Genomic DNA, 24,657 nt, shown 5'->3' on the forward strand with positions numbered 1-24,657 from the left:
TGTATTTATGTATGTACATATATGTCATTTTTTTCACCATTTTCTAGACTTTTTAACTTAACATATGAATTACAAATAGTAGGAAATACCTTGCAAATATACTAAACAAAGATATACATATAGGTACCTGTATGAACATAAAGATTATAGCTGAGCCATAAAAAAGTGTGAATGAAATCTTAAAAAACTTCTTAGAAATATTTGACAATATTTCAACAAAGATATTGTGAAGTCATGACATTGTGACGTCATGACGCAATGCACATGTTGTGCGCTGGTAAAATGGGTATAATTTGAATAAAACCATTGAAAATCATAAGAAAAAGAAAATTTGTCTGTTTAACATGTAAGATTGAAATATATTTCACTTGGGAACACTATAATTTACATCTTCACTTGGGCTATGCCATTTGTGAAAATATCACATATGGTGTTCACTCTGTGAAATATATCATAATCTTACACTGAAACAAACAAAACATCCTCTATGTATTGCAGCTCTTGTGTACAATAATATTTTGTTTGCAGCAAGCTGCAGAGCCTGAATTAGAGGAATTAAAGAAGGTAAACACAGAATTGAAGGCAATGACAGAATCTTTTGAATCAGACATTCGGAATCTGAAGGCAAGTCTGGAAGAAGAGAAAAAAGAGAGACAACAGGTAAAGCATTCTTACTCTTTTTCTAATAGCAAAATTACTGTCGGAATAAAGACTGGAATTTGCAAGTTTGTAAAATGCTGAACCTAAAAATAACTAATTGTTGACACATTTATGAAATTGATTGTTTCATTTCGAGACTGTTTATCTCACTCAAGTATTCAAATGCTTAGATGGGATTGAAGTAAGTATTGAAAAGTCTTTGAACAACTTATGAATTACTTGATGGAATTTTACCAAAGCTGTCCTGAATCATTTAGATTTACCCTTGTTCATATGTCTGTTGGTCCGATCAGATGTCCATCCATCTGTCTGTTTGAAGTTTCGTATGTCTGTTGGTCCGATTAGATGTCCGTCCATCTGTCTGTATGAACTTTCATATGTCTGTTGGTCTGATTAGATGTCCGTCCATCTGTCTGTATGAAGTTTCATATGTCTGTTGGTCCGATCAGATGTCCGTCCGTCCGTCTGTACGAAGTTTTGTCATGCATATCTCAAAATCTATATGATCTGGAATCATAAAACATCATAGGATTGTAATTGAGCATCAGAAGTTATGTGTTTGCGGTTTTGTTTGGGATTTCACTCAGTAAGGCAAGGTTTTTTCAGCTTCTTGTGTTTCTTGATGTTTGGTAATATCTATTCCCTCACCACTCCTTTCCCTCCCCTTCTCCCTTTAAGTGATTTCAAGTTCTGAACCTGTGGTTTTGTTTTAGATTTCCTCAGTAAGATGAGAGTTATGGCCCATTGACTGTTAAAAATATGCATAAAGTGCCTAAAAATTTGTATTGCACATATCTCAGTAAAAAACCTGAAACATATGGCTATTGTTAAACATGTGAAGTTATGCCTTTTGGATTTTATTTGGGATTTAACTCCTTACTTACCCGTCCCTCACTGATACCCCATTTATGCACACACAAAAAAAGTGTTTACTCTTTCAGTTCCATGCATTTCTTGATGGTGTTTTGTAGTATCATTCCTTTCCTCTCCCCGCCGCTCGCACCCCTAGGTCAAGGTTATATGAAATAATATTTGGTCTTGCATTGTCAACAAGTAACATAACAATATAGTGACAGGAAGTGGGGGCACCATTGTCGTAACAACACACATCTGGTTTTTCAGAAATATATACAGAAATGTATTCAAATTGTAAAAAACGATTTGTCAGTTATGAACACTGTGTCAGTTGCAGGAAAGTTTTACTTGTACAAACAACTTAAATGAATACAAATACACAAAACAGATTACTGTGGAATCATTAATATTTGTGGGGGACTAATTTTTCGTGGATTTCATGGCTGAGTCAATCCACGAAATTTAATCCCAACGAACAAGTTTAATTTCCATTCATTTTACCCCTGGGGTGAAAATTCAAATCCACGAATTCATATCCCCACGAAATTGCCATTTTGACTAAAACCACGAAATTTCATGCCCACAAAATTAAATGATTTTACAGTACTTGTCAGATATTCCATGTAAAGCACTAGATGTGTTTGTTCCTGCAGGAAGTAGCAGCACTGGAGGAAGCTAAGGGAATTCTGATAACACAAAAAGTGGAACTACAAAATCAACTTGATGGCATGGAAGATAAAATTAAACAGGTATGTTTATAGACTGTATAAAGTACACTAGTAACGTTCTGGCATCCAGTCATGCTGAGAGCTGAACTGAGTTAAATGAGGAATAACTTACAAAATTTTTTCTCCTTTAATGTTTGGTATGTAGCATTGCCTTGTGGTTCTCTACCAAGATTGTTCAAATTATGCCCCTGGGGTAAAAAGAAGCCCTGCCTCGGGGATCCCAAGTTTACATAGACATATAGGATTTTTTTTTAAAAATCTTCTTGTCTGAAACTGCAAGGCCTAGGCTTTTGATTTTTGATATGTTGCATTGCCTAGTGGTTCTTTACCAAGATTGTTGAAATTATGCCTCTGGGATAAAAAGAGGCCCTACCCTGGGGTCCCAGGTTTTACATAGACTTACATAGGAAAAAACTTCTAAAAATCTTCTTGACTGAAAGTTCAAGGCCTGTGCTTTTGATATTCAGTATGTAACATTGCCTAGTGGCTCTTTAACAAGATTGTTCAAATTATGCCCCTGGGATGAAAAGAGGCCCCGCCCCGAGGGTCACATAGTTTTTATATGAGTTATATAGGAAAAAATACTTCAAAAATTATCTGATCATATTTCCTAGACTGTTTAATTATAATTACCATATGACCCCAAGTAATTAGGTGTCATTTGACTGTAACCTTGACCTACTGACCTACTTTCTTGTTTTTTAAGATACAGCCTTGAAATTTGGATGACACGTACAGTTTTGCACACTGATCTTAAAACTGACTTTCAGTGACCATGAATTTGACATACTGACCTACTTTCTTGTGTTTTAAGATACAGCCTTGAAATTTGGATGACATGTACAGTTTTGCATGACGATCTTAAAACTGATTTTCAGTGGCCTTGAATGTGACCTACTGACCTACTTCCTTGTTTTTTAAGGTACAGCTTTGAAATTTTGATGACTTGTATAGTTTTGCATGCCGATCTTTAAACAGACTTTCAGCGACCATTAGTGTGACCTACTGACCTACTTTCTTGTTTTCTAAGCTACAGCAAAAGGATTTGGACCACCAGTCCTGTAATGTTTTTTTTACAGATTTCAAAAGTAATTTTGCATAATCTTTACCTTGACCCACTCTCCTAATTTTCTTGTTTTTAAAGACATAGGTGAGAAATTTGTTCAAGCAAGCAACTCTACTCAGGTGAGCGGTATAGGGCTATTATGGCCCTCTTTTTTGCAAGAATTATACCCCCTTTTGGACTTAGAAAATATCAGATTTCTTGGTTAAGTTTTATGTTTAGGTAAACTTTTCTCCTAAACTATCAAAGCTGTTGCTTTAAAACTTGCAACATTTGTTCACCATCAATAGCTGACTCTGTACAGCAAGAAACATAACATAACTCCTACTGCTTTTTGCAAGAATTATGGCCCCTTTTGGACTTAGAAAATATCAGATTTCTTGGTTAAGTTTTGCGTTTAGGTCAACTTTTCTCCTTAACAGTCACAGCTATTGCTTCAAAACTTGGAGCAGTTATTCGCAATTAAAAGCTGACTGTGCACAGCAAGTACCATAACTCTACATTGCTTTTTGCAAGAATTATGGCCCCTTTTGGACTTAGAAAATCAGATTTCTTGGTTAAGTTTTGTGTTAAGGTCAGCTTTTCTCCTAAACTATCAAAGCTATTGCTCTAAAACTTGCAACACTTGTTTACCATCAAAAGCGGACTCTGTACAGGAAAAAAAAACCCAACTCCATCCTGCTTTTTGCAAGAATTATGGCCCCTTTTGGACTTAAAAAATATCATAAAAACACACGGGTAGGACAGTATTTCTATTATACAGAGACAAAAAAATCAGATGAGCATCTTCACCCACAAGGCAGTGCTCTTGTTTATATTTTTAATGAGTAAAAAGCAATTTCACTATATAAATCTAGGTTTATTTCCAATCTTTTTTTGCTACTGCACATGTGCAAAAAATCTAGGAATGTCTAAGATGTGCAGATTATCAATGGATATTCGCCAAATAAAAAGAAAAGATATGCCAGTAAATTTCATTAATTCCTCTGCTTATTAAGTGACAATTAAAAGATAATAAAATCAATACTTTTTTTTGTTTAAAATGCAATTTACAACCTCTGAAACCATTTCCTAAGTCAGTTAAACATCTAAAAAAGGAAATGTTCAATTTATTTTTGCAGTTTCGTATTTGTCCAGACAATTTCCTAAAAAATGCCGGTCTATAAAATCTCCAAGATTTTTATCAAATCTCCTTGAAATTCAACTGAAATCTCCTGGAAAATTGTCCAGGGAACTTTACATGCTTGTGTAGGTCAAAGGTCAAGGTCACAGTAACCTGTAGACTATGAAACAGTTTCTGCTGAAAAAATAGGGGAAAAAATGTTTTCGCTGTCATACTTCTTATGATGATTGCCTGTAGTCAGTAGAGGTTAGTTGTTTTTGAGGTAATTTAGCAAAAGGTCAAGGTCACAGCATACTAAATTACTTACCCACTTTCCTCCAAAAGGCCATAACACTTACCCCCAACAGGCCATACCCACTTACCTCCAACAGGCAATACCCACTTACCCCCAACAGGCCATACCCACTTACCTCCAACAGGCCATACCCACTTACCCCAAACAGGCCATACCTACTTACCACTTACCTCCAACAGGCCATACCCACTTACCCCCAACAGGCCATACCCACTTACCCTCAACAGGCCATACCCACTTACCTCCAACAGGCAATACCCACTTACCCCCAACAGGCCATACCCACTTACCCCCAACAGGCCATACCCACTTACCTCCAACAGGCCATGTCACTTACACCATCATCAGATGGTGGGCTATTCAAATCACTCTGCGTCCGTGGTACGTCGTCCTTCCGTCCGTCTGTCATTCCGTCCGTCCATCCATCCATCCTTCCGTTAACAGTTTCTCGTTATCGCATCTCCTCAGAAACTACTAGGGGGATTTTGATTTTCAACAATTTTTTAGTAAGTTATGGCCCTTTGTTTATTTCTATAATTTACATAGATTTATATAGGGAAAAACTTTGAAAATCTTCTTGCCCAAAACCACAGAGCCTAGGGCTTTGATATATGGTATGAAGCATCATCTAGTGGTCCTCTACCAAGATGATTCAAATTATTTCCCCGGGGGTCACATGGTTTATATAGACTTATATAGGGAAAAACTTTGAAAAACATCTTGTCCAAAACCACAGGGCCTAGGGCTTTGATATTTTGTATGTGACATCATCTAGTAGTCTTCTACTAAGATTGTTCAAATAATCCCCCTAGGGTCAAATATGACCCCGCCCCGGGGCTCACATGGTTTACATAGACTTATATAGGGAAAAACTTTGAAAATCTTCTTGTCCAAACCACAAAGCCTAGGGCTTTGATATTTGTAATGTAGCATCATCTAGTGGTTCTCTACCAAGTATGTTAAAATTATCCCCCTAGGGTCAAATATGGCCCCGCCCTGGGGGTCACATGGTTCATATAGACTTACATAGGGAAAGGCTTTTAAAAACTTCTTGTCAATAACCTACAACATTCAGATTTGGACCACCTGTATGGTTTTGAGTGGCAAGATGAACCTTGACATGAGTTGACCTTGATTTTGACCTAGTGACCTACTTTCACATTTCTGTAGCTACAACCTTCAAATTTGGACCATATGCATAGTTTTGTGCACTGAAATAAACTTTGACCTTGACATTGACCTAGTGACCTACTTTCACATTTTTGAAGGTACAGGCTTCAAATTTGGACCACATGCATAGTTTCGTGTTCCGAAATGAAATTTGACCTTGATTTTGACCCAGTGACCTACTTTCACATTTCTCAAGCTACAGCCTTCAAATTTCGACCACATGCATGGTTTTATATACAGAAACAAACTTTGACCTTTACATTGACCTAGTGACCTACTTTCACATTTTTGAAGGTACAGGCTTCAAATTTGGACCACATGCAGAATTCTGTATTCCGAAATAAAATTTGACCTTGATTTTGGCCTAGTGACCTACTTTTACATTTCTCAAGCTACAGCCTTCAAATTTGGACCATGTGCATGGTTTTGTGTACCGAAACAAACTTTGACCTTTACTTTGACCTAGTGACCTACTTTCACATTTTTGAAGGTACAGGCTTCAAATTTGGACCACATGCATAGTTTTATATTCCGAAATAAAATTTGACGTTGATTTTGACCTAGTGACCTACTTTCACATTTCTCAAGCTACAGCCTTCAAATTTGGACCACTTGCATAGTTTTGTGTACCGAAATGAACTTTGACCTTAAAATTGACCTAGTGACCTACTTTCACATTTCTGTAGCTACAGGCTTCAAATTTAGACCACATGCATAGGATTGTGTACCGAAACAAACTTTGACCTTGACATTGACCTAGTGATCTACTTTCACATTTTTGAAGGTATAGGCTTCAAATTTGGACCAAATTCATAGATTTGTGTTCTGAAGTGAAATTTGACCTTGATTTTGACCTAGTGACCTACTTTCACATTTCTCAAGCTACAGCCTTCAAATTTGGACCACTTGCATAGTTTTGTGTACCGAAATAAACTTTGACCTTAAGATTGACCTAGTGACCTACTTTCAACTTTCTCAAACTACAGTCTTCAAACTTGATGCACATGCATAGTTTTGTGTACAAAGAACTTTGTCCTTGAAATTGATCTAGTGACCTACTTTCACATTTCTCAAGCTACTGCTTTCGAATTTAGACCACATGCACAGTGTTGTGTACGGAAATGAAATTTGACCTTGAGCTAGTCAGTAAGTCGTGAAATTTGGAACACACAAAAATGGCACATTGGTGGGCGCCAAGATCACTCTGTGATCTCTTGTTATTTTCATAAGTTCAGCATCTGTCAAATGGTAAAAAAAAAAAAAGTGGAAAGTTCAGATATAAAACCTTTTATTTGATCATTTTCAGAATAAACAGTATACAACATCTGTCTGCCATAAGAACAGCCAAGCCATAAAACCATGATCAGTATGTTATTTTTGCCCAGTTTTTCTAGTAGAAACTACTAGGGCCCCTGCTTACTTGTGAAGCAATTAACCTTATCACCATAGCAGTAAAATTCCTGGCCCCTGTAGAGTAATGGGACCACAGGTCATCACAATTAGTGATTTATTGTGGTGTAGTTGTTTCTGGATCATTTTTGATGTACATGGTTAATTTGGACAATGCTTAGATTTATATACAAAAAAATTGGTTATTTTATAGTGACATATTTCACATTTTCAATAAAGTATTTGGATAGTTGCATATTTGTGTCGAAATGAACTTTGAATAAAATTATAGATCTATTTCATTTCTGTAGTACAGGCTCAAATTCCACGCTAGATGTTACAAAATTGCTTGCATTGAATTAGTATCAAGATAATTCTTTATATATGGCTCAATGGCTGCAACTAATCTTTTTCTGGTAATTACTTGATTTTACTTCTTTTCAATTTTCGCTACGAGTTAAATGTTGTCGCTCATGCATAAGTTGTGTACCGACGACATAAGATTGACCTGGATAATGTTGACGCTCAAGATAAGTTGTATGTGCACATATAGATTTTGTAACCGTGAAAGATTTGATCCTTCAAATAAGATGTTGTGATGCACAGATGCAAGTGTTGTGCTACAATAAGATGTTGATTGGCTGAGATAAGTGTTGATCGACTCAAGATAAGGAATTGTGCGCACGAGATAGTGTAGGCGCAAGAATTATTTAATCCTTAAATAAAAACAAAATGAGTCTAAAATACACCTTAGAGTGTACATAAATATCATATATGATTTGATAATTGTCGCGAAATAAGTCAGTCCAACTTTGTTTAAATGCTCAACTTGCATTGGTCCAATGGTAAATTATCGAGACATAGGTAGTTCGAACAATGATTTCAATATTATTAGGTAGACTTGCTAGAGAAACATGTGTACTGCATATTTCTAGCATTACTAAGAAAGTATGGAAAAGCATAAAATACAGTTTTATGCTATTTAAAAACTTATTTATACCAATAAGATGTGGTTTTAAAGGCAAATGGATCAATTAAAATAGATGGATCATCATCTGGTTCATGCATAATAATTGGATGTAATAAAATTTATAATCTATAAACCTTTTACTCATCTGTTTTTTGAAACAAAATATTATTGTCTCTTGAGGTTGATCGCGTCGGAAGTGGTGTCGCGTCGGGTCTGCGTCGCGTTGCCTGGTAAGTTTAGTTTAGTAGTTTTCTAATATAAGCTGTTGCTTGAAACTGGATACTTGTTACCATCAAGCTGATGTTAGCAAGATAAGATGATCCTATTTGCTGTTTTGCTAAGATTATGGCCTTTTGTACTTAGAAAATATCAGATTCTTGGTTAAGTTTTATGTACTTAGGTCAAATTTTTAAACTGTCAAAGACTAAATTGCATTGAAACTTAATATGTACCATATTCATAAGCTGTACCTGTACAGCAAGAAAATATACATCCATCTTGCTTTTTGCAAGATAATTATTGCCCCTTATTGGACTTGCAAAATCATTTTCTTGTAAGCTTATTATGTTCTGTCAGTTTTATCCTAAAATATCAAAGCTAATTAGCGTTTAAATTTGCAACACTTGTTACCATCATATAGTTTGACCTGTAAGCAAGAAAATAATCCATCCTGCTTTTTGCAAGATTATTGGCCCCTGTTTGTACTTAGAAATTATCCAATTTCTTGGTTAAGTTTATGTTTAGGTCCAACTTTTTCTCTTAAACTATAAAGATATTGCTTTAAACTTGAACTCCTGTTCACCATCATAAGTGACCCTGTACAGCAAGCAGCGTAACTCCATTCTGATTTTTGCAATAATTATTGCCCCTTTTTGACTTAGAAAATCATTTTCTTGGTTGAGTATTATGTTTAAGTCAACTTTTCTCATAAACTATCAAAGCTATTGCTTTAAAACTTGCAACCGTTTTTCACCATCATAAGTGGACACTGTACATCAAGAAACATAACTCTATCCTGCTTTTTGCAAGAATGATGGCCCTTTTTAGACTTAGAAAATCATGGGTAGGACAATATTTCTATTACACAAAAAAAATCAGATGAGCGTCAGCACCCGCAAGGCGGTGCTCTTGTTTATATTTTTTACAGCTATAATTCCAGTAACTTTATGCTGCTTAAATCTATGATATTATGATTATTTTTAAAAACAGTGCTGTGTTCGTAAAGAATAAAACAAAATAAAGAACAGTTAAATTCAAGTATTTTTCATGCATTTGGCTTAACAGTCTGTACTCAGACAGACTGGAAAGCAAATGTGTATCAAGTGAATATATAAATTATAAAATCATGTATCTGGTCGGTCTTATTTCTGCAGATAGGATACTAAGGATAGCCATGCAGTGGTTTCTTAGACCATAGTTAGGTGACATGTGAGGTATTGCCACTGATCATATCAATTTGCACCAGTCCTTGTCTGAATAAACAGCTTTTGATTAACTAATGTTCATTAAATGGTCATAAAATTGCATGCATGGATTAGGGGAAAAGAGAGAAATTCTCTGAGATCTGGGCAAAAACAAACTGGGATATCTTCCATACTTTGATTTTTCAATTATAAGTGATTTTGTCAGTGCACGGTTCGATAAAATGTAACGGGATTGTTATTGCATCTTTAAATGAATTATGACAGTCGATTCATATAATACTGATTGACGTGCTGTCTTAGAGGCATCATTGTTGCAATAAGGTATTTAGTTGAACTGTTAATATTATCATCCATGAATCTTAAATGTAAAATAGTTAGTTTATTTGCAAAAAATTGAATCGTCTTTAGAGGTGGGCTAGTGCAAAAAATCAAAAAGTATAATGCTTCAATGTCTAATAAATTAATTTTCATAAAATCACTGGTTCTTCCAGTTTATAAATTCTATACTAACTTTTTAAAATTATCGCAGAGGAATTTGGAGAATTATGTACAATTATGACTGCACCATTTAATTAACATTACTTCTTTTCTATGAAATTGCTTAGCTATCCCATAGCGATACGCAGTAAAATCTGAAGTCAGTAAAATTGTTCCAAAATGCAGCAATAGATCCAGCAAATCAAATGGCCCTATTAAACTTGCTGTTTTATCAAGGAATTATTTGACCAATTTCATGAAGATCTGAAGATTCAGTCCCAGTTAGAAGGTTTTTCTTGAGTTTGCTAAGCCTAGTTTTTCCTGTATGAACTTTTCGATTGCCAGATTTCTAAAATATTTGCAACAGTTCATGGATAAGTTGATTAAGCTAAACACATCACAAGTTTAATGTTAAGACACAGCGCCACATAGTAAATAGACTAATATCAAGAGTTTATGCCCCAGAGTAACAAAATGATAAATTTCATTATCAATAAATTTTCGTTAGCATGATAATAAATAAAATGCATTCATATTTTCCTTAGCATCTTCTGTAAAAATAGTTACTTAAATTTCCCGTTTTGACAGCCAGAAGAATTTGGAACTCCAAACACATTTCATAGCTTATTTCCTCAATTTTGATTGAACTTAGGTTACTATTGCCTAACTCAATACCTGATATTTCTCCTTAAGTACATTTGATTCATGATTTTAACTGAAAGTGGGCATGACAAGGCAAAAAGTGGTTAATGGGGATGTAATATTAAGTTTTCTAAAGCACCTTTATACAGCAGATTTCACCTATTAAAGACTTGACTGGCTGTCTTGGTCCAGAGGCATAATTATTTGTAATAAGTGTGAATTATGTATGAACTGTTAATAATTGATATCCAGATTTGTACAATAAAATTGTCTAGTTTATTTGCAAAAAATGATGGAAGTTCAGTCTTTGAGGAAGGAGGGGCTTAAGGGAAAAAAATAAAAAAGTATAATGTCTTTCAATGTCTAATTCAATGTCTTCAATGTTAATATTCACACTGTCAGTTTCTTTTCAGTTTTATCCCAAAATTTTGACATATTACTTTTTAAATCTTTTTGATAAATTATTGCCAGAGGGAATTCTTAAGAGAGACATGTATGTAAAATATTTATGAAAATATCTCAAGCACACACATCTTCAATATAACAACTTACTGTCCTTTTCTATGGAAGCATTGCATACCATTCCCCATAGAATTTTTTTTTCTTGATTCAGAAGTATAACATCTGAAGTACAAGTAAAAAATTGCTGCAAGATGCAGCAAATAGATGGTCGCACGGCCCAAAAATCAAAGTGTTTGACCCATATTCAAACTTGACCTAGATTTTATCAAGGCAATTATTCTGACCAAATTTCATGAAGATCAATTGAAAAATACAGTCTCTATTGCATACAGAAGGTTTTTCTTTGATTTGACCTAGTGTCCTAGTTTTTTACCCCAGATGAACCATTTTCGAACTTGGCCTAGATTTCATCAAGATAATCATTCTGACAAAATTTCATGAAGATAAGTTGAAAAATTAAAAGCCTCTATCACATACACAAGCTAAATGTTGACAGACGACAGACGCCGGACATCGAGTGATCACAAGAGCTAAAAAATCAAAGAGTACAAATATGCCCCCAAGAGTAAACAAAATAGTGGGGAATAAATTTATTTCAAGGTAAATACTGTGTTACAGCAATATAAGTAAATAAAATGCATTTTCATATTTTACCTGTAGATCTTCTATAAAAAAACTGGAAAAGTTAACTTCACAATGCGACAGTTTGCACAGCCAGACCAGAATTTGAACCTGGAACCTCCCCAAAACACAAATTACCATACGTTATTTCCTCAATTTTGGATTGCTCTGCCAGTTGAGCTATCTGGCCAGTGGAACTGCAATATCCTAGCAATATCACTTAAGATAAATGTTTGATTCACGTTTTTAAAGCTGAAAGGGAGCATGAAAATGTGCAAAAAATGGTAATGGGGATATTAGTAATCATTCAAGTTTTCTACCAAGTCAACTCTGTATATAAGCTGATTTACCACCTTTTTTCTATTGAGCCTGCTGAAATTCTGTCAAAAATATTAATTAAAATCCTCTTTTAATATTTAAAACAAGCATTGTCACAAATAAATACAAATTAGGTTAGAAAAAAAGTTTGTTTCCGGTATCCCAACCTACCCTAAATTTTTGGCCAGACCCTAATTCTTTTTCATTGCCTCTGGGATTTTTTTTTTTTAATTTAATGAAAAAGTTAAAAAACTGCACTTAGAAATAAAAATAGCTGTTTATATCCCTGTTACTGATGCTCTAAAGGAATAACCCCCTTATTCGTATTTTTTGTACACAAAAATAGTTTCCAAAAGGTCCCACTTAATAATAAAATCAGGAAGTACATGTATGTACCAGAAGACAGGAGTCAAAATTTTTCACGAGGTCTCAAATCGCCCATTATCTGGACTATCACTGGACCTTATAATAAGACGAAATGCCCCCTTGTGCAGGACATTGGATTATGTTTAAAAATAGTTCGCTTTAATAATTGGAAAAACTGCCGAACTGCCAAGTGTAACATATGTACATGTTTAGTAAATTCGCGCCATAAGTCAAAAGGTCTATTCTAGGATTTCTTCATTTTAAAATATATACTGTACAGTACATATATAGACCATCCATGATTTCAAAGATTTTTCTATCTTTAATTTTACAGAACATACAAAATCCTAGACCTGTTATCTCTTTAGACAAGTTTATACGTCCGATTATTTCGACTGCTTCGTGACAGGTGAGCTAAAAAACCTTACACAGCGACACCTGCCAAAAGTAGCATATGTACATTTATGTGTAGTAAAATCGTGCCAAAAGTCACATGGTCTATTGTTTACCCTATTCTGTCTCCAAAAACTTCACATTTATACACATTAAAAAAATGATACTTTGACTGCAACTCACTTCTATAAACCTATTAAAATGTGTAACTAAGCAAAAAGTCTTCTAAAGCATGCTATTTATTTATGTTTCCTATTGATTGTGTAAGTAGGTCATCACTTAGGGTGACTCGCTAGGAGTTTGGTTTATTTTAAAATTTGGATCAGCGCATGTGAATTGGCACTCAAAATGCATTGTTGTCAAAAACAATATTGTTGGTAACAACTTACCTTGTTCTTGACAAAATCCACTTCAAAATATTTTAATAAAAAGACTACACTTTAATATACAGCAAGAATGACATAATTTCACTGCGCATGTGCGAATGGCCCTGCGCGAATAACTTGAAAGGCTGAAATTGATCAAATCCGATTCAATATAATGCAAATTCTGCAAATATTGAAAAATATAAACCAGAAGGAACAAAATTAAATAATATCAATTCCATTATTCAGTTTCTGAGTGTCAAACGAAAATTTAACAGAAATATGACTCGAAGGGAAAAAATTGTCAAATCCGAACCCATGGCACATTCTTAAATCACCTCTATATGCCGGCCCTGATGGGCCGTGCAATAACATACTCCTGTGTCAACAAACACACTTCCTTATTTATAATATGATTTTCAAAGTGAAGCCAACAAGCCAACTTCAACTAAAGGGAGTCAACCCTTTACTTTGATACACAGCAGAATACCTGAAAATTGTGACATACCAGTTTTAAAGGAATACCAATTAAAATGTATTGGATAATTATGAATTAAAGAAACAATGATTTTTTAAGGAGAAAGTATGTTCTGAACAAAATGAAAAAGTAAACGGCTAAAGATTACAATTTTTTCATACAGTTTTGAAATCAAGACCTTACCGTTCATACATGATAAGTATGTATGAGTGCAGCTGTGTGAAAACCAATGTTAGGGTTGCACAGATACTGGTCGCAAAGCCCAAACGTTGGATCACAAAATTTATTTATGTGTGGCCATATTACCAAGACTTTTACCAGAAAGTTTTTAAAAATCTTCTGGTCTAAAATCATCATGCCCTGAACTTAGATATTTAGCATGTAGCATTATGTAGTAGTCCTCTACATATTATTTGTTCAAATCATACCCCTGGGGTCAAGTTTGGCTCTGCATTTGGGTTCACTTGTTTTGCATAGACATATATAGAAAAAACTTTTTTTTTTAATTCTTGTCTTAGGTCCTAAAGCTTAGATATTTGGCATGTAGCATTGTGTAGTGGTCCTGTACAAAATTTGACCAAATCAATGCCCTGTACACAATAATGGATCCACCCTTGGGTTTTCATTTTACAGTAATAAAAAAAACTTTGACCTTGTGATTTGAACACAAAAATGAAATTTCACCAGAAGAAGAATAATTGTTAATGTCATAGGTTGAAGCATGAATAAGAATATTCTTGTAATTCATATTGATAGAACCCTTAATGATTTTTTTAAGTCAACTGAGAAATGATAATCCCAGGAAAGGGACGTATGTCTGTCTCTGTAATGTCAGAAACATGTTTTGCTATTAAATCTGAATAATTAAGCATTTCCTCTATAATGTCAGAAACATGTTTGGCTATTAAGGTAGTTGCAAGTTCTGATAAAAAAAAAACAGATTTCTACAATGTAGAATTTGATGTAACCCGGTTTGTTTTTTAGCTCACCTGAGCACGAAGTGGTCAAGGTGAGCTTTTGTGATCGCCCAGAGTCCGTCATCAGTCGTCCGTCCATCGTCCGTCGTCAACAATTTGACTGTTAACACTCTAGAGGTCACAATTTTGGCCTAATCTTAATGAAACTTAGTCAGAATGTTATCCTTATAAAAATCTTCGACGAGTTTGATATTGGGTCATCTGGGGTCAAAAACTAGGTCACCGGGTCAAATCAAAGGAAAAGCTTGTTAACACTCTAGAGGTCACAATTTTGGCCCAATCTAAATGAAACTTGGTCAGAATGTTACCCTCAATAAAATCTTGGAACAGTTTGATATTGGGTCATCTGGGGTCAAAAACTAGGTCACCGGGTCAAATCAAAAGAAAAGCTTGTTAACACTCTAGAGGTCACAATTTTGGCCCAATCTTAATGAAACTTGGTCAGAATGTTACCTTTAATAAAATCTTGGATTAGTTCGATATTGGGTGATCTGGGGTCAAAAACTAGGTCACCAGGTCAAATCAAAGGAAAATCTTGTTAACACAGTAGAGGTCACATTTATAATTGTATCTTCATGAAACTTGGTCAGAATGTTACTCATGATGATCTGAAGGTCCAGTTTGAATCTGGATCATGTAGGGTCAAAAACTAGGTCACTAGGTCAAATCAAAGGAAAAGTTTGTTAACACTCTAAAGGCCACATTTATGACTGTATCTTTATGAAACTTAGTCAGAATGTTAATCTTGATGATCTTTAGGTCAAGTTCGAATCTCGGTCATGTGAGGTGAAAAACTAGGTCACCAGGTCAAATCAAAGGAAAAGTTAGTTAACACTTAAGAGGCCACATTTATGACCATATCTTAATGAAACTATCTTGATGATCTTTAGGTCAATAGGTCAGGTGAGCGATACAGGGCCTTCATGGCCCTCTTGTTTTTTTTCAAAATTTAAAAAAAAAACACAGAAAATCTGCAAATAAAAAAGATAGGGTTGAGTGCTTTATTTTTTGCTAGAGTAATTTGAAAAATTCGGAAATCACTCAAGTTTTCATAACTGGAGTCTATTATACATACATGTGATACCTCTGGCGGGAGGGTCAGAATCCAGATTTTTATACGCCCGTCTCTGAAAGAGCGGGGCATATTATGTTAACACCCGTGGTGGGCGGGTTGCGGGCAGTCGTCATCCAAAAGCATGTCCACTCTCTAAGTCAAATAGTTTTCATTTGATCTTCACCAAACTTGCTGACAATTTTTGTGGGCATAATATCTCGGCCAAGTTCGATATAAGATAGGGTTGAGTGCTTTATTTTTTGCTAGACTAATTTGAAAAATTCGGAAATCACTCAAGATAATAATTGGAGTCTATTGGAAAATTCATACATGTGATACCTCTGGCGGGAGGGTCAGAATCCAGATTTTTATAGGCATAATATCTCGGCCAAGTTCGATAACCAGCCAAATCGCCCCAGGCACTCTTGGATTATGGCCCTTGAATTACTCGAAAAACTGCGAATTTAGCCTTGTCCGCTCTCTAAGTCAAACAATTTTCATCCGATCTTCACCAAACTTGCTGACAATGTTTGTTGGCATAATATCTTGGCCAAGTTCGATAACCACCCATATCGCCCCAGGCACTCTTGGATTATGGACCTTCAATTACTCAAAAAACTGTGAATTTAGCCTTGTCCACAGTTTTCATCCAATCTTCACCAAACTTGGTGACAATGTTTGTGGGCATAATATCTCGGCCAGGTTCGATAACCACCAAAATCACTCCAGGCATTCTTGGATTATGGCCCTTGAATTACTCTAAATCTGCAAAATTAGCATTGTCCATTCAAACAGTTTTGATCCGATTGTCAATTTCATCCCACATGGCAGAACCTCACAAATACCTTGATTCCTTCTTATTCTTTTTTGGGGTAAACAAGGCATACTACATCAATATTATTTGACAACGCCAAGAGGCGACGTCGAGTATATGGGATACACTTTTATTTTGGACCATGTAAAGATGGTAATGAATAGTTTCGAAATGATAAATAGAACACAGTGAATAGTGTGTTAATGGACCCACAATATTGCACAATATAATTTAGTTAATAAACAAAAAATGGCAAAAAGAAAACATCAACAATGTATGTAATGCGAATTATTATGTGATACAAAACAATCTTATTTGTCATTCCTTTCCTTATATTGTAGAGCAGAAAATGATTTTTAGCTCACCTGTCACAAAGTGACAAGGTGGACAAGGTGAGCTTTTGTGATCGCGCGGTGTCCGTCGTCCGTCGTCCGTCCATGCGTCCGTGCAAGCGTCCGTCCGTAAACTTTTGCTTGTGACCACTCTAGAGGTCACATTTTTCATTGGATCTTTATGAAAGTTGGTCAGAATGTTCATCTTGATGATATCTAGGTCAAGTTCCAAACTGGGTCTCGTGCCTTCAAAAACTAGGTCAGTAGGTCTAAAAATAGAAAAACCTTGTGACCTCTCTAGAGGCCATATATTTCACAAGATCTTAATGGAAATTGGTCAGAATATTCACCTTGATGATATCTAGATCAAGTTCGAAACTGGGTCACTTGCCATCAAAAACTAGGTCAGTAGGTCTAAAAATAGAAAAACCTTGTGACCTCTCTAGAGGCCATATATTTCACAAGATCTTGATGAAAATTTGTCAGAACGTTCACCTTGATGATATCTAGGTCAAGTTCGAAACTGGGTCACGTGCCGACAAAAACTAGGTCAGTAGGTCAAATAATAGAAAAACCTTGTGACCTCTCTAAAGGCCATATTTTTCATGGGATCTGTATGAAAGTTGGTCTGAATGTTCATCTTGATGATATCTAGGTCAAGTTCGAAACTGGGTCACGTGCAGTCAAAAACTAGGTCAGTAGGTCTAAAAATAGAAAAACCTTGTGACCTCTCTAGAGGCTATATATTTCATGAGATCTTCATAAAAAATGGTCAGAATGTTCACCTTGATGATATCTAGGTCAAGTTCGAAAGTGGGTCACATGCCTTCAAAAACTAGGTCAGTAGGTCAAATAATAGAAAAACCTTGTGACCTCTCTAGAGGCCATATTTTTCATGGGATCTGTATGAAAGTTGGTCTGAATGTTCATCTTGATGATATCTAGGTCAAGTTCAAAAGTAGATCACGTGCCATCAAAAACTAGGTCAGTAGGTCAAATAATAGAAAAACCTTGTGACCTCTCTAAAGGCCATATTTTTCATGGGATCTGTATAAAAATTGGTCTGAATGTTCATCTTGTTGATATCTAGATCAAGTTCGAAATAGGGTCATGTGCGGACAAAAACTAGGTCAGCAGGTCTAAAAATAGAAAAACCTTGTGACCTCTCTAGAGGCCATATTTGTGAAGGATCTCCATAAAAATTGGTCAGAATGTTCACCTTGATGATATCTAGATCAGATTTGAAACTGGGTTACGTGCGGTTAAAAACTAGGTCAGTAGGTCAAATAATAGAAAAACCTTGTGACCTCTCTAGAGGCCACATTTTTCATGGGATCTGTATGAAAGTTGGTCTGAATGTTCATCTTGATGATATCTAGGTCAAGTTTGAAACTGGGTCAACTGCAGTCAAAAACTAGGTCAGTAGGTCTAAAATTGTTTAAATCTTTTGACCACTCTAGAGGCCATATTTTTCAATGGATCTTCATGAAAATTGATCTGAATGTTCACCTTGATGATATCTAGGTCAGTTTCGAAACTGGGTCACGTGCAGTCAAAAACTAGGCCAGTAGGTATAAAAATAGAAAAACCTTGTGACCTCCCTAGAGGCCATATTTTTCATGAGATCTTCATGAAAATTAGTGAGAATGTTCACCTTGATGATATCTAGGTAAAGTTCAAAACAGGGTCACCTACCTTTGAAAACTAGGTCAATAGGTCAAATAATAGAAAAACCTTGTGACCTTTGTAGAGACCATATTTTTCAATGGATCTTCATGAAAATTGGTCAGAATTTTTATCTTGATAATATGTAGGTCAAGTTCAAAACTGGGTCACATGAGCTCAAAAACTAGGTCACTATGTCAAATAATGACGTCATACTCAAAACTGGGTCATGTGGGAAGAGGTGAGCGATTCAGGACCATCATGGTCCTCTTGTTTATTTAAACATTCGTCAAAATGTTGATCCGATTTATTGATAAGGGAGGTTACTCTAAGTAAAGTTTTCCGAAAGAGCAATGTTTTCCAAATATCCAATGAAATTATAGGAAATCCATTACCAGATCACGTGAAACTTTATCAGTGAATAGAAAACACTTGTAACATTATGATAATAAAAATAATAGTTTCTGTGAACCACAACTATGAAATAATTAACTTTCAGCATTTCCTCATTTCCAAACAAACTGCATTTATTTTATTACTCGAAACAAAAGACAAATAAATCCTGTGCTATTTATACATATTTATTTCTATAACATATAGTTCTGTATCATAATCATAAAACACAACGAAATGTATGTAATGCACTGCATAATATTACACGACTAAGTTTAACGTACACTATCAACGTTTCGGAATATAACTGTAAATAAACTAAGGTTGGAATGAACTGGCCGCTCAAATTTTACAGAGAAACATCGCTGGCTAGCCTCAGCGCATGTAGTTGTCTGAAAGGAGAACAGATGTGTTGCAGATGCCAATGATGAATAAATTTGTATCAGTCCCAGCGGCAACTAAACCCGCAAAAGTATCATACTAACGCAACGCAATGCAAACGCAATAATACAGTGATAAACGGTCCAAGTTGCCACAAATGATTGTCGAATTAAAGATTCCATCCATCGCTGGCTAACCTCAATGCATGGATAAAAATCTCAACCCGCATCACTGTATGGCAAAGCCATGCACTGCAACGCAATATTGGAATTACCAAGCACTAAGGGCAAAACCAATGACGCAATACTTTTATGCAAATAGTGTATGATACATCTCCCAATTAGTGTTCTGATCAAAGGTCAGCCTACCCTGACGGGTGCCCTGTCACGAGAAGTAAGAGTCAGTTTTAAGATTTAGAAAATATAGACACGCCTGATCGTCTCTCGGTCGATAGAAGAGCAACTGATTTTAAATAATTATATCATAAAATGATTTCTTAGATATATCGTCCATTGTAAACTCCTTAAAGTTTTACGAAGCAAATGCACTTCCTCTAATGAAGTAAACCAATCTTTTAAATTAAAATAATTAAAGCCATAGTAACATAAACATTTACAAATAAAACTGTGTATGTGTCTATATAGCATCACTGAACTTGCATTTCTGATAAGAGAACAATAAAACACTGATCTATGATTTTATACATCCTATAAATCACTGTTACTGAATAGTGAAACGTTTGTACTTAAGGTCCCAGCTCACAATTTAATGTCATATTAACATCAAAGCTGGGGTAGACTTGTTCTCATTGCAGTGCTCATACAGCTCTCATCAGAGCAAATACATGACTATTAACTTCAGTACAGCTACCAGTAATTAGATAAACTCCGAAAAGCAGTAACTTTGTCAGAACTGTTCAAGATAAGCAATATTTACATCTTATATTAACAGAATAGTCCTGACCCTTTAACAATTGTTTGAGAATATTCATATATCTAAAATATTCATACACAAAATTATTTCAGGGTGTGGTGGGCGGGTAAAGTTTTCTTGTGTTGAAAGCAACATGTCGATATCTAACTGAGAAAAGTGCACGGGATTTACATGCTTATATACTGTGGACTTTAGCCCATTCATAAACAACAAACGGGGAACCAACGTAAGACAGTGAATGCAATGATAAAACCCGAGAATAACCAAATGAATAGCAACCGATAATGCTCGTCAATAGCAAGACATATGACAATTTCTCCGAAAAATAAATTGAATTATTTTTAAAAGAAAAATAATTTTTATTGTGTGAAACTTCATACACATGCACCTGCATATAAGACTTTTCCACAGGTGCTGACCTTAGTTGGTGAAATAATTATTTTAATTGTGTATGTAAAGGGATCACCTACTCGCAATGTCAATGTCATTGCAGGTAGAAGATTTGTATTGCATGGTAATACTTCTTTATCAGGTTTATTCTTGAATGTTTCTAACAGTTTATAAATATTGTGTTGCTGATGTTGGTAATTTGTAACCAGTCAGTCTAATATAGTAATAATTAGGTAATTTCTCATTTTGCAGTAAATGTACTTCAGACACAACACTTGGCGGCGTCTTTGATGATTGCATCAATGGATTTCCTTGTTAATGGCTCTGGTCTCCCCACCAAAACCATAATTCTCTAGCTTTTCAAAATATTCAATTTTTAGACCTTTTTCCTAGCTACAATGACTGGGTCGTTACTGAGACCTGCCAAACATGATTACAGTTTAAATCAAAGCATCACCAACGATTGTGTATTATAGATGTGTGACATGCCTGTAGCTTAATAAAATATTGTTGTTTTTCACAGGTGACTTTTGATAACATGAGTGATTGTTGTTTTGATAAAGGGATTAGACCACTGTCTCATGGGTCCCATTCCCAATGCCAATTAGGCTTTGAAGCAAAAAATTCCTGATTATTCAAAGAAAGTTCTTGCATAGTAAGGTTTGTTCACTAATGAAATCTGACACAATTTTTGGAAAAACCAACCTTTACTATTCTTGGTACATGACTGTCTGCACCTCAGTATCAAATAGATAATTACATATGATTCTGTCAGAAAATTGTATGTTTTGTAAGTAAAAACCTCTCAAACACATAAATACATCAACATTTATTGAATAAACTACCAAAACCATGTTGACAGATAGTTTTACTCCATTAAAATGAAATGTCACGTATTTTCACGACCCAGTTTTTTCACCCAAACACACATACGCACACACACACTCTACCTTTTAAACAATTCAGTTGTAACTGTGGTGAAAAAGTTCTAGGCAAGTGTAAATAACAGTTTGAGCATGGCAAATTCAAAGTTATTCAATTTTTGCAAGGACTGTCATTAATCAGAAACTTAGAAAAAGTCCTGAAAAGTAAATTCTCTTAATTTCACTTGGGGATACTTTAAATTTGTAATTCATTTGAATGTCTACCAGTAAAACTTGAAAATTAAGTTTTAAACAATCATAATAAAAAATGTTTCCAATTATTTTCAAATTTTGGATAATGATAGAAAAAAAATATATTCAAAATTATTGATTTCAAAATGCCTAAGCGTCGAGTCCTAAACCAGAGACACCTAAGTATATGACATAAGTTACTAACTTATATGAAACAGAAAAGGGATATTGATGTGCAAATATTGTCATATTCTGGAGATATAAATAATGTGCTACTTGTTTTTAGCTCACCTGTCACAAAGTGACAAGGTGAGCTTTTGTGATCGCGCGGCGTCCGTCAGTCCGTGTGTGCGTGCGTGCGTCCGTAAACTTTTGCTTGTGACCGCTCTAGAGGTCACATTTTTCATGGGATCTTTATGAAAGTTGGTCAGGATGTTCACCTTGATGATATCTAGGTCAAGTTTGAAACTGGGTCACGTGCCATCAAAAACTAGGTCAGTAGGTCTAAAAATAGAAAAACCTTGTGACCTCTCTAGAGACCATATATTTCATGAGATCTTCATGAAAATTGGTCAGAATGTTCACCTTGATGATATCTAGGCCAAGTTCGAAACTGGGTCACGTGCCATCAAAAACTAAGTCAGTAGGTCTAAAAATAGAAAAACCTTGTGACCTCTCTAGAGGCCATATATTACACAAGATCTTCATGAAAATTGGTCAGAACGTTCACCTTGATGATATCTAGGTCAAGTTCGAAACTGGGTCAAGTGCCTTCAAAAACTAGGTCAGTAGGTTTAAAAATAGAAAAACCTTGTGACCTCTCTAGAGGCCATATATTTCATGAGATCTTCATGAAAATTGGTCAGAATGTTCACCTTGATGATATCTAGGTCAAGTTCGAAAGTGGGTCATGTCCGGTCGAAAACTAGGTCAGTAGGTCAAATAATAGAAAAACCTTGTGACCTCTCTAGAGGCCATATTTTTCATGGGATCTGTATGAAAGTTGGTCTGAATGTTCATCTTGATGATATCTAGGTCAAGTTTGAAAGTGGGTCACGTGCCATCAAAAAGTAGGTCAGTAGGTCAAATAATGAAAAAACGTTGTGACCTCTCTAGAGGCCATATTTTTCATGGGATCTGTATGAAAGTTGGTCTGAATGTTTATCTTGATGATATATAGGTCAGGTTTGAAACTAGGTCAACTGCGATCAAAAACTAGGTCAATAGGTCTTGAAATAGACAAACCTTGTGACCTCTCTAGAGGCCATACCCTTGAATGGATCTTCATGAAAATTGGTCAGAATGTTCACCTTGATGATATCTAATCCAAGTTTGAAACTGGGTCACGTGCCTTAAAAAACTAGGTCAGTAGGTCAAATAATAAAAAAACCTTGTGACCTCTCTAGAGGCCATACTTTTCATGGGATCTGTATGAAAGTTGGTCTGAATCTTCATCTTGATAATATCTAGGTCAAGTTCGAAACTGGGTCAACTGCGGTCAAAAACTAGGTCAGTAGGTCTAAAATTAGAAAAATCTTTATACCTCTCTAGAGGCCATATTTTTCAATGGATCTTCATGAAAATTGATCTGAATGTTCACCTTGATGATATCTAGGTGAGTTTCGAAACTGGGTCACGAACGATCATAAACTAGGCCAGTAGGTATAAAAATAGAAAAACCTTGTGACCTCTCTAGAGGCCATATTTTTCGTGAGATCTTCATGAAAATTAGTGAGAATGTTCACCTGAAAACTAGGTCAGTAGGTCAAATAATAGTAAACCTTGTGACCTCTCTAGAGACCATATTTTTCAATGGGTCTTCATGAAAATTGGTCAGAATTTTTATCTTGATAATATCTAGGTCAAGTTCAAAACTGGGTCACATGAGCTCAAAAACTAGGTCACTATGTCAAATAATAGAAAAAACGATGTCATACTCAAAACTGGGACATGTGGGAAGAGGTGAGCGATTCAGGACCATCATGGTCCTCTTGTTTTCTTAAAGTCTTTCGTCAGTTTCTTTCCTTGTCATGGAATCAGTATTGAACAGGATAAAATGAGAAAATTGCAATTTCTGAAAGAGGATAAGCTTTTTTTTTTGTCTAAGTTCTTTCTTTCAATTAATGCAACTTTATCTAGAACTGACATTAAACAATAAAAAGCAAACCAACCTTTTTCTTGTTCCTTAAAGGCTCATAATGCCTTTGTTTAAAATGCAGCTGCCACATTTTCAGAATGAACATAAAATACATTAATTTCTTGTTAAATTTTATTTCTTATAATTACTTTCTTTAACATTTGTCCAAGGTTTGAATATTGCTTAATATACTAGAATGTTTAATTGAATCTATTGTTTTTTATTACCTCCCTTTATGGCTCTAACTATTACAGTTCATGTGCAATATTAAAAGTAGTGTTTTTCTAACCATGTAAGCATAACATCTATTTGGAAAGCTGTTTTATCTGTTTGTAAGATAAAAATTTAAAACATTATGGACCTTTAAAGATGATTAATCAGATTTTGATCAAGTAAAGGATTTGGTTGAAAGTTTAAGAAGTCATCATTTACACTTATTTATGTCCACTGACTGCTTCATACATGTTAGAATTTCACTGTAACAAAGTACTTTTATAATTTAATTTTCCTGTCCAGGTTGACCAGCCAAGATAGAAATACTTTAGCATATGTATAAATATAATAAACATCCTAAGAACTTTACGAATATAAGAACTTTTGTATTATATTTGTCAAATATTTACATTGACAAATATATATTTTGCCAAAATTCATTAGAAATGCAAGT

General features: G+C 35.0%; 1 protein-coding gene across 1 annotated transcript in view; it reads left to right on the forward strand.

Annotated features, from left to right (window-relative positions):
- Positions 1–24,657, forward strand: part of LOC123530477 (early endosome antigen 1-like) — a 185,499-nt gene that overhangs the window by 90,989 nt on the left and 69,853 nt on the right. Inside the window, exons 33-34 of the mRNA XM_053520786.1 lie at positions 529–660; positions 2,169–2,264. Of these exons, the coding sequence (XP_053376761.1) occupies positions 529–660; positions 2,169–2,264 (228 nt within the window). The remainder of the gene's footprint in view (positions 1–528; positions 661–2,168; positions 2,265–24,657) is intronic.

The sequence above is a fragment of the Mercenaria mercenaria genome, chromosome 13 (genome assembly GCF_021730395.1).
Source record: "Mercenaria mercenaria strain notata chromosome 13, MADL_Memer_1, whole genome shotgun sequence".
Lineage (NCBI taxonomy): Eukaryota > Metazoa > Mollusca > Bivalvia > Venerida > Veneridae > Mercenaria > Mercenaria mercenaria.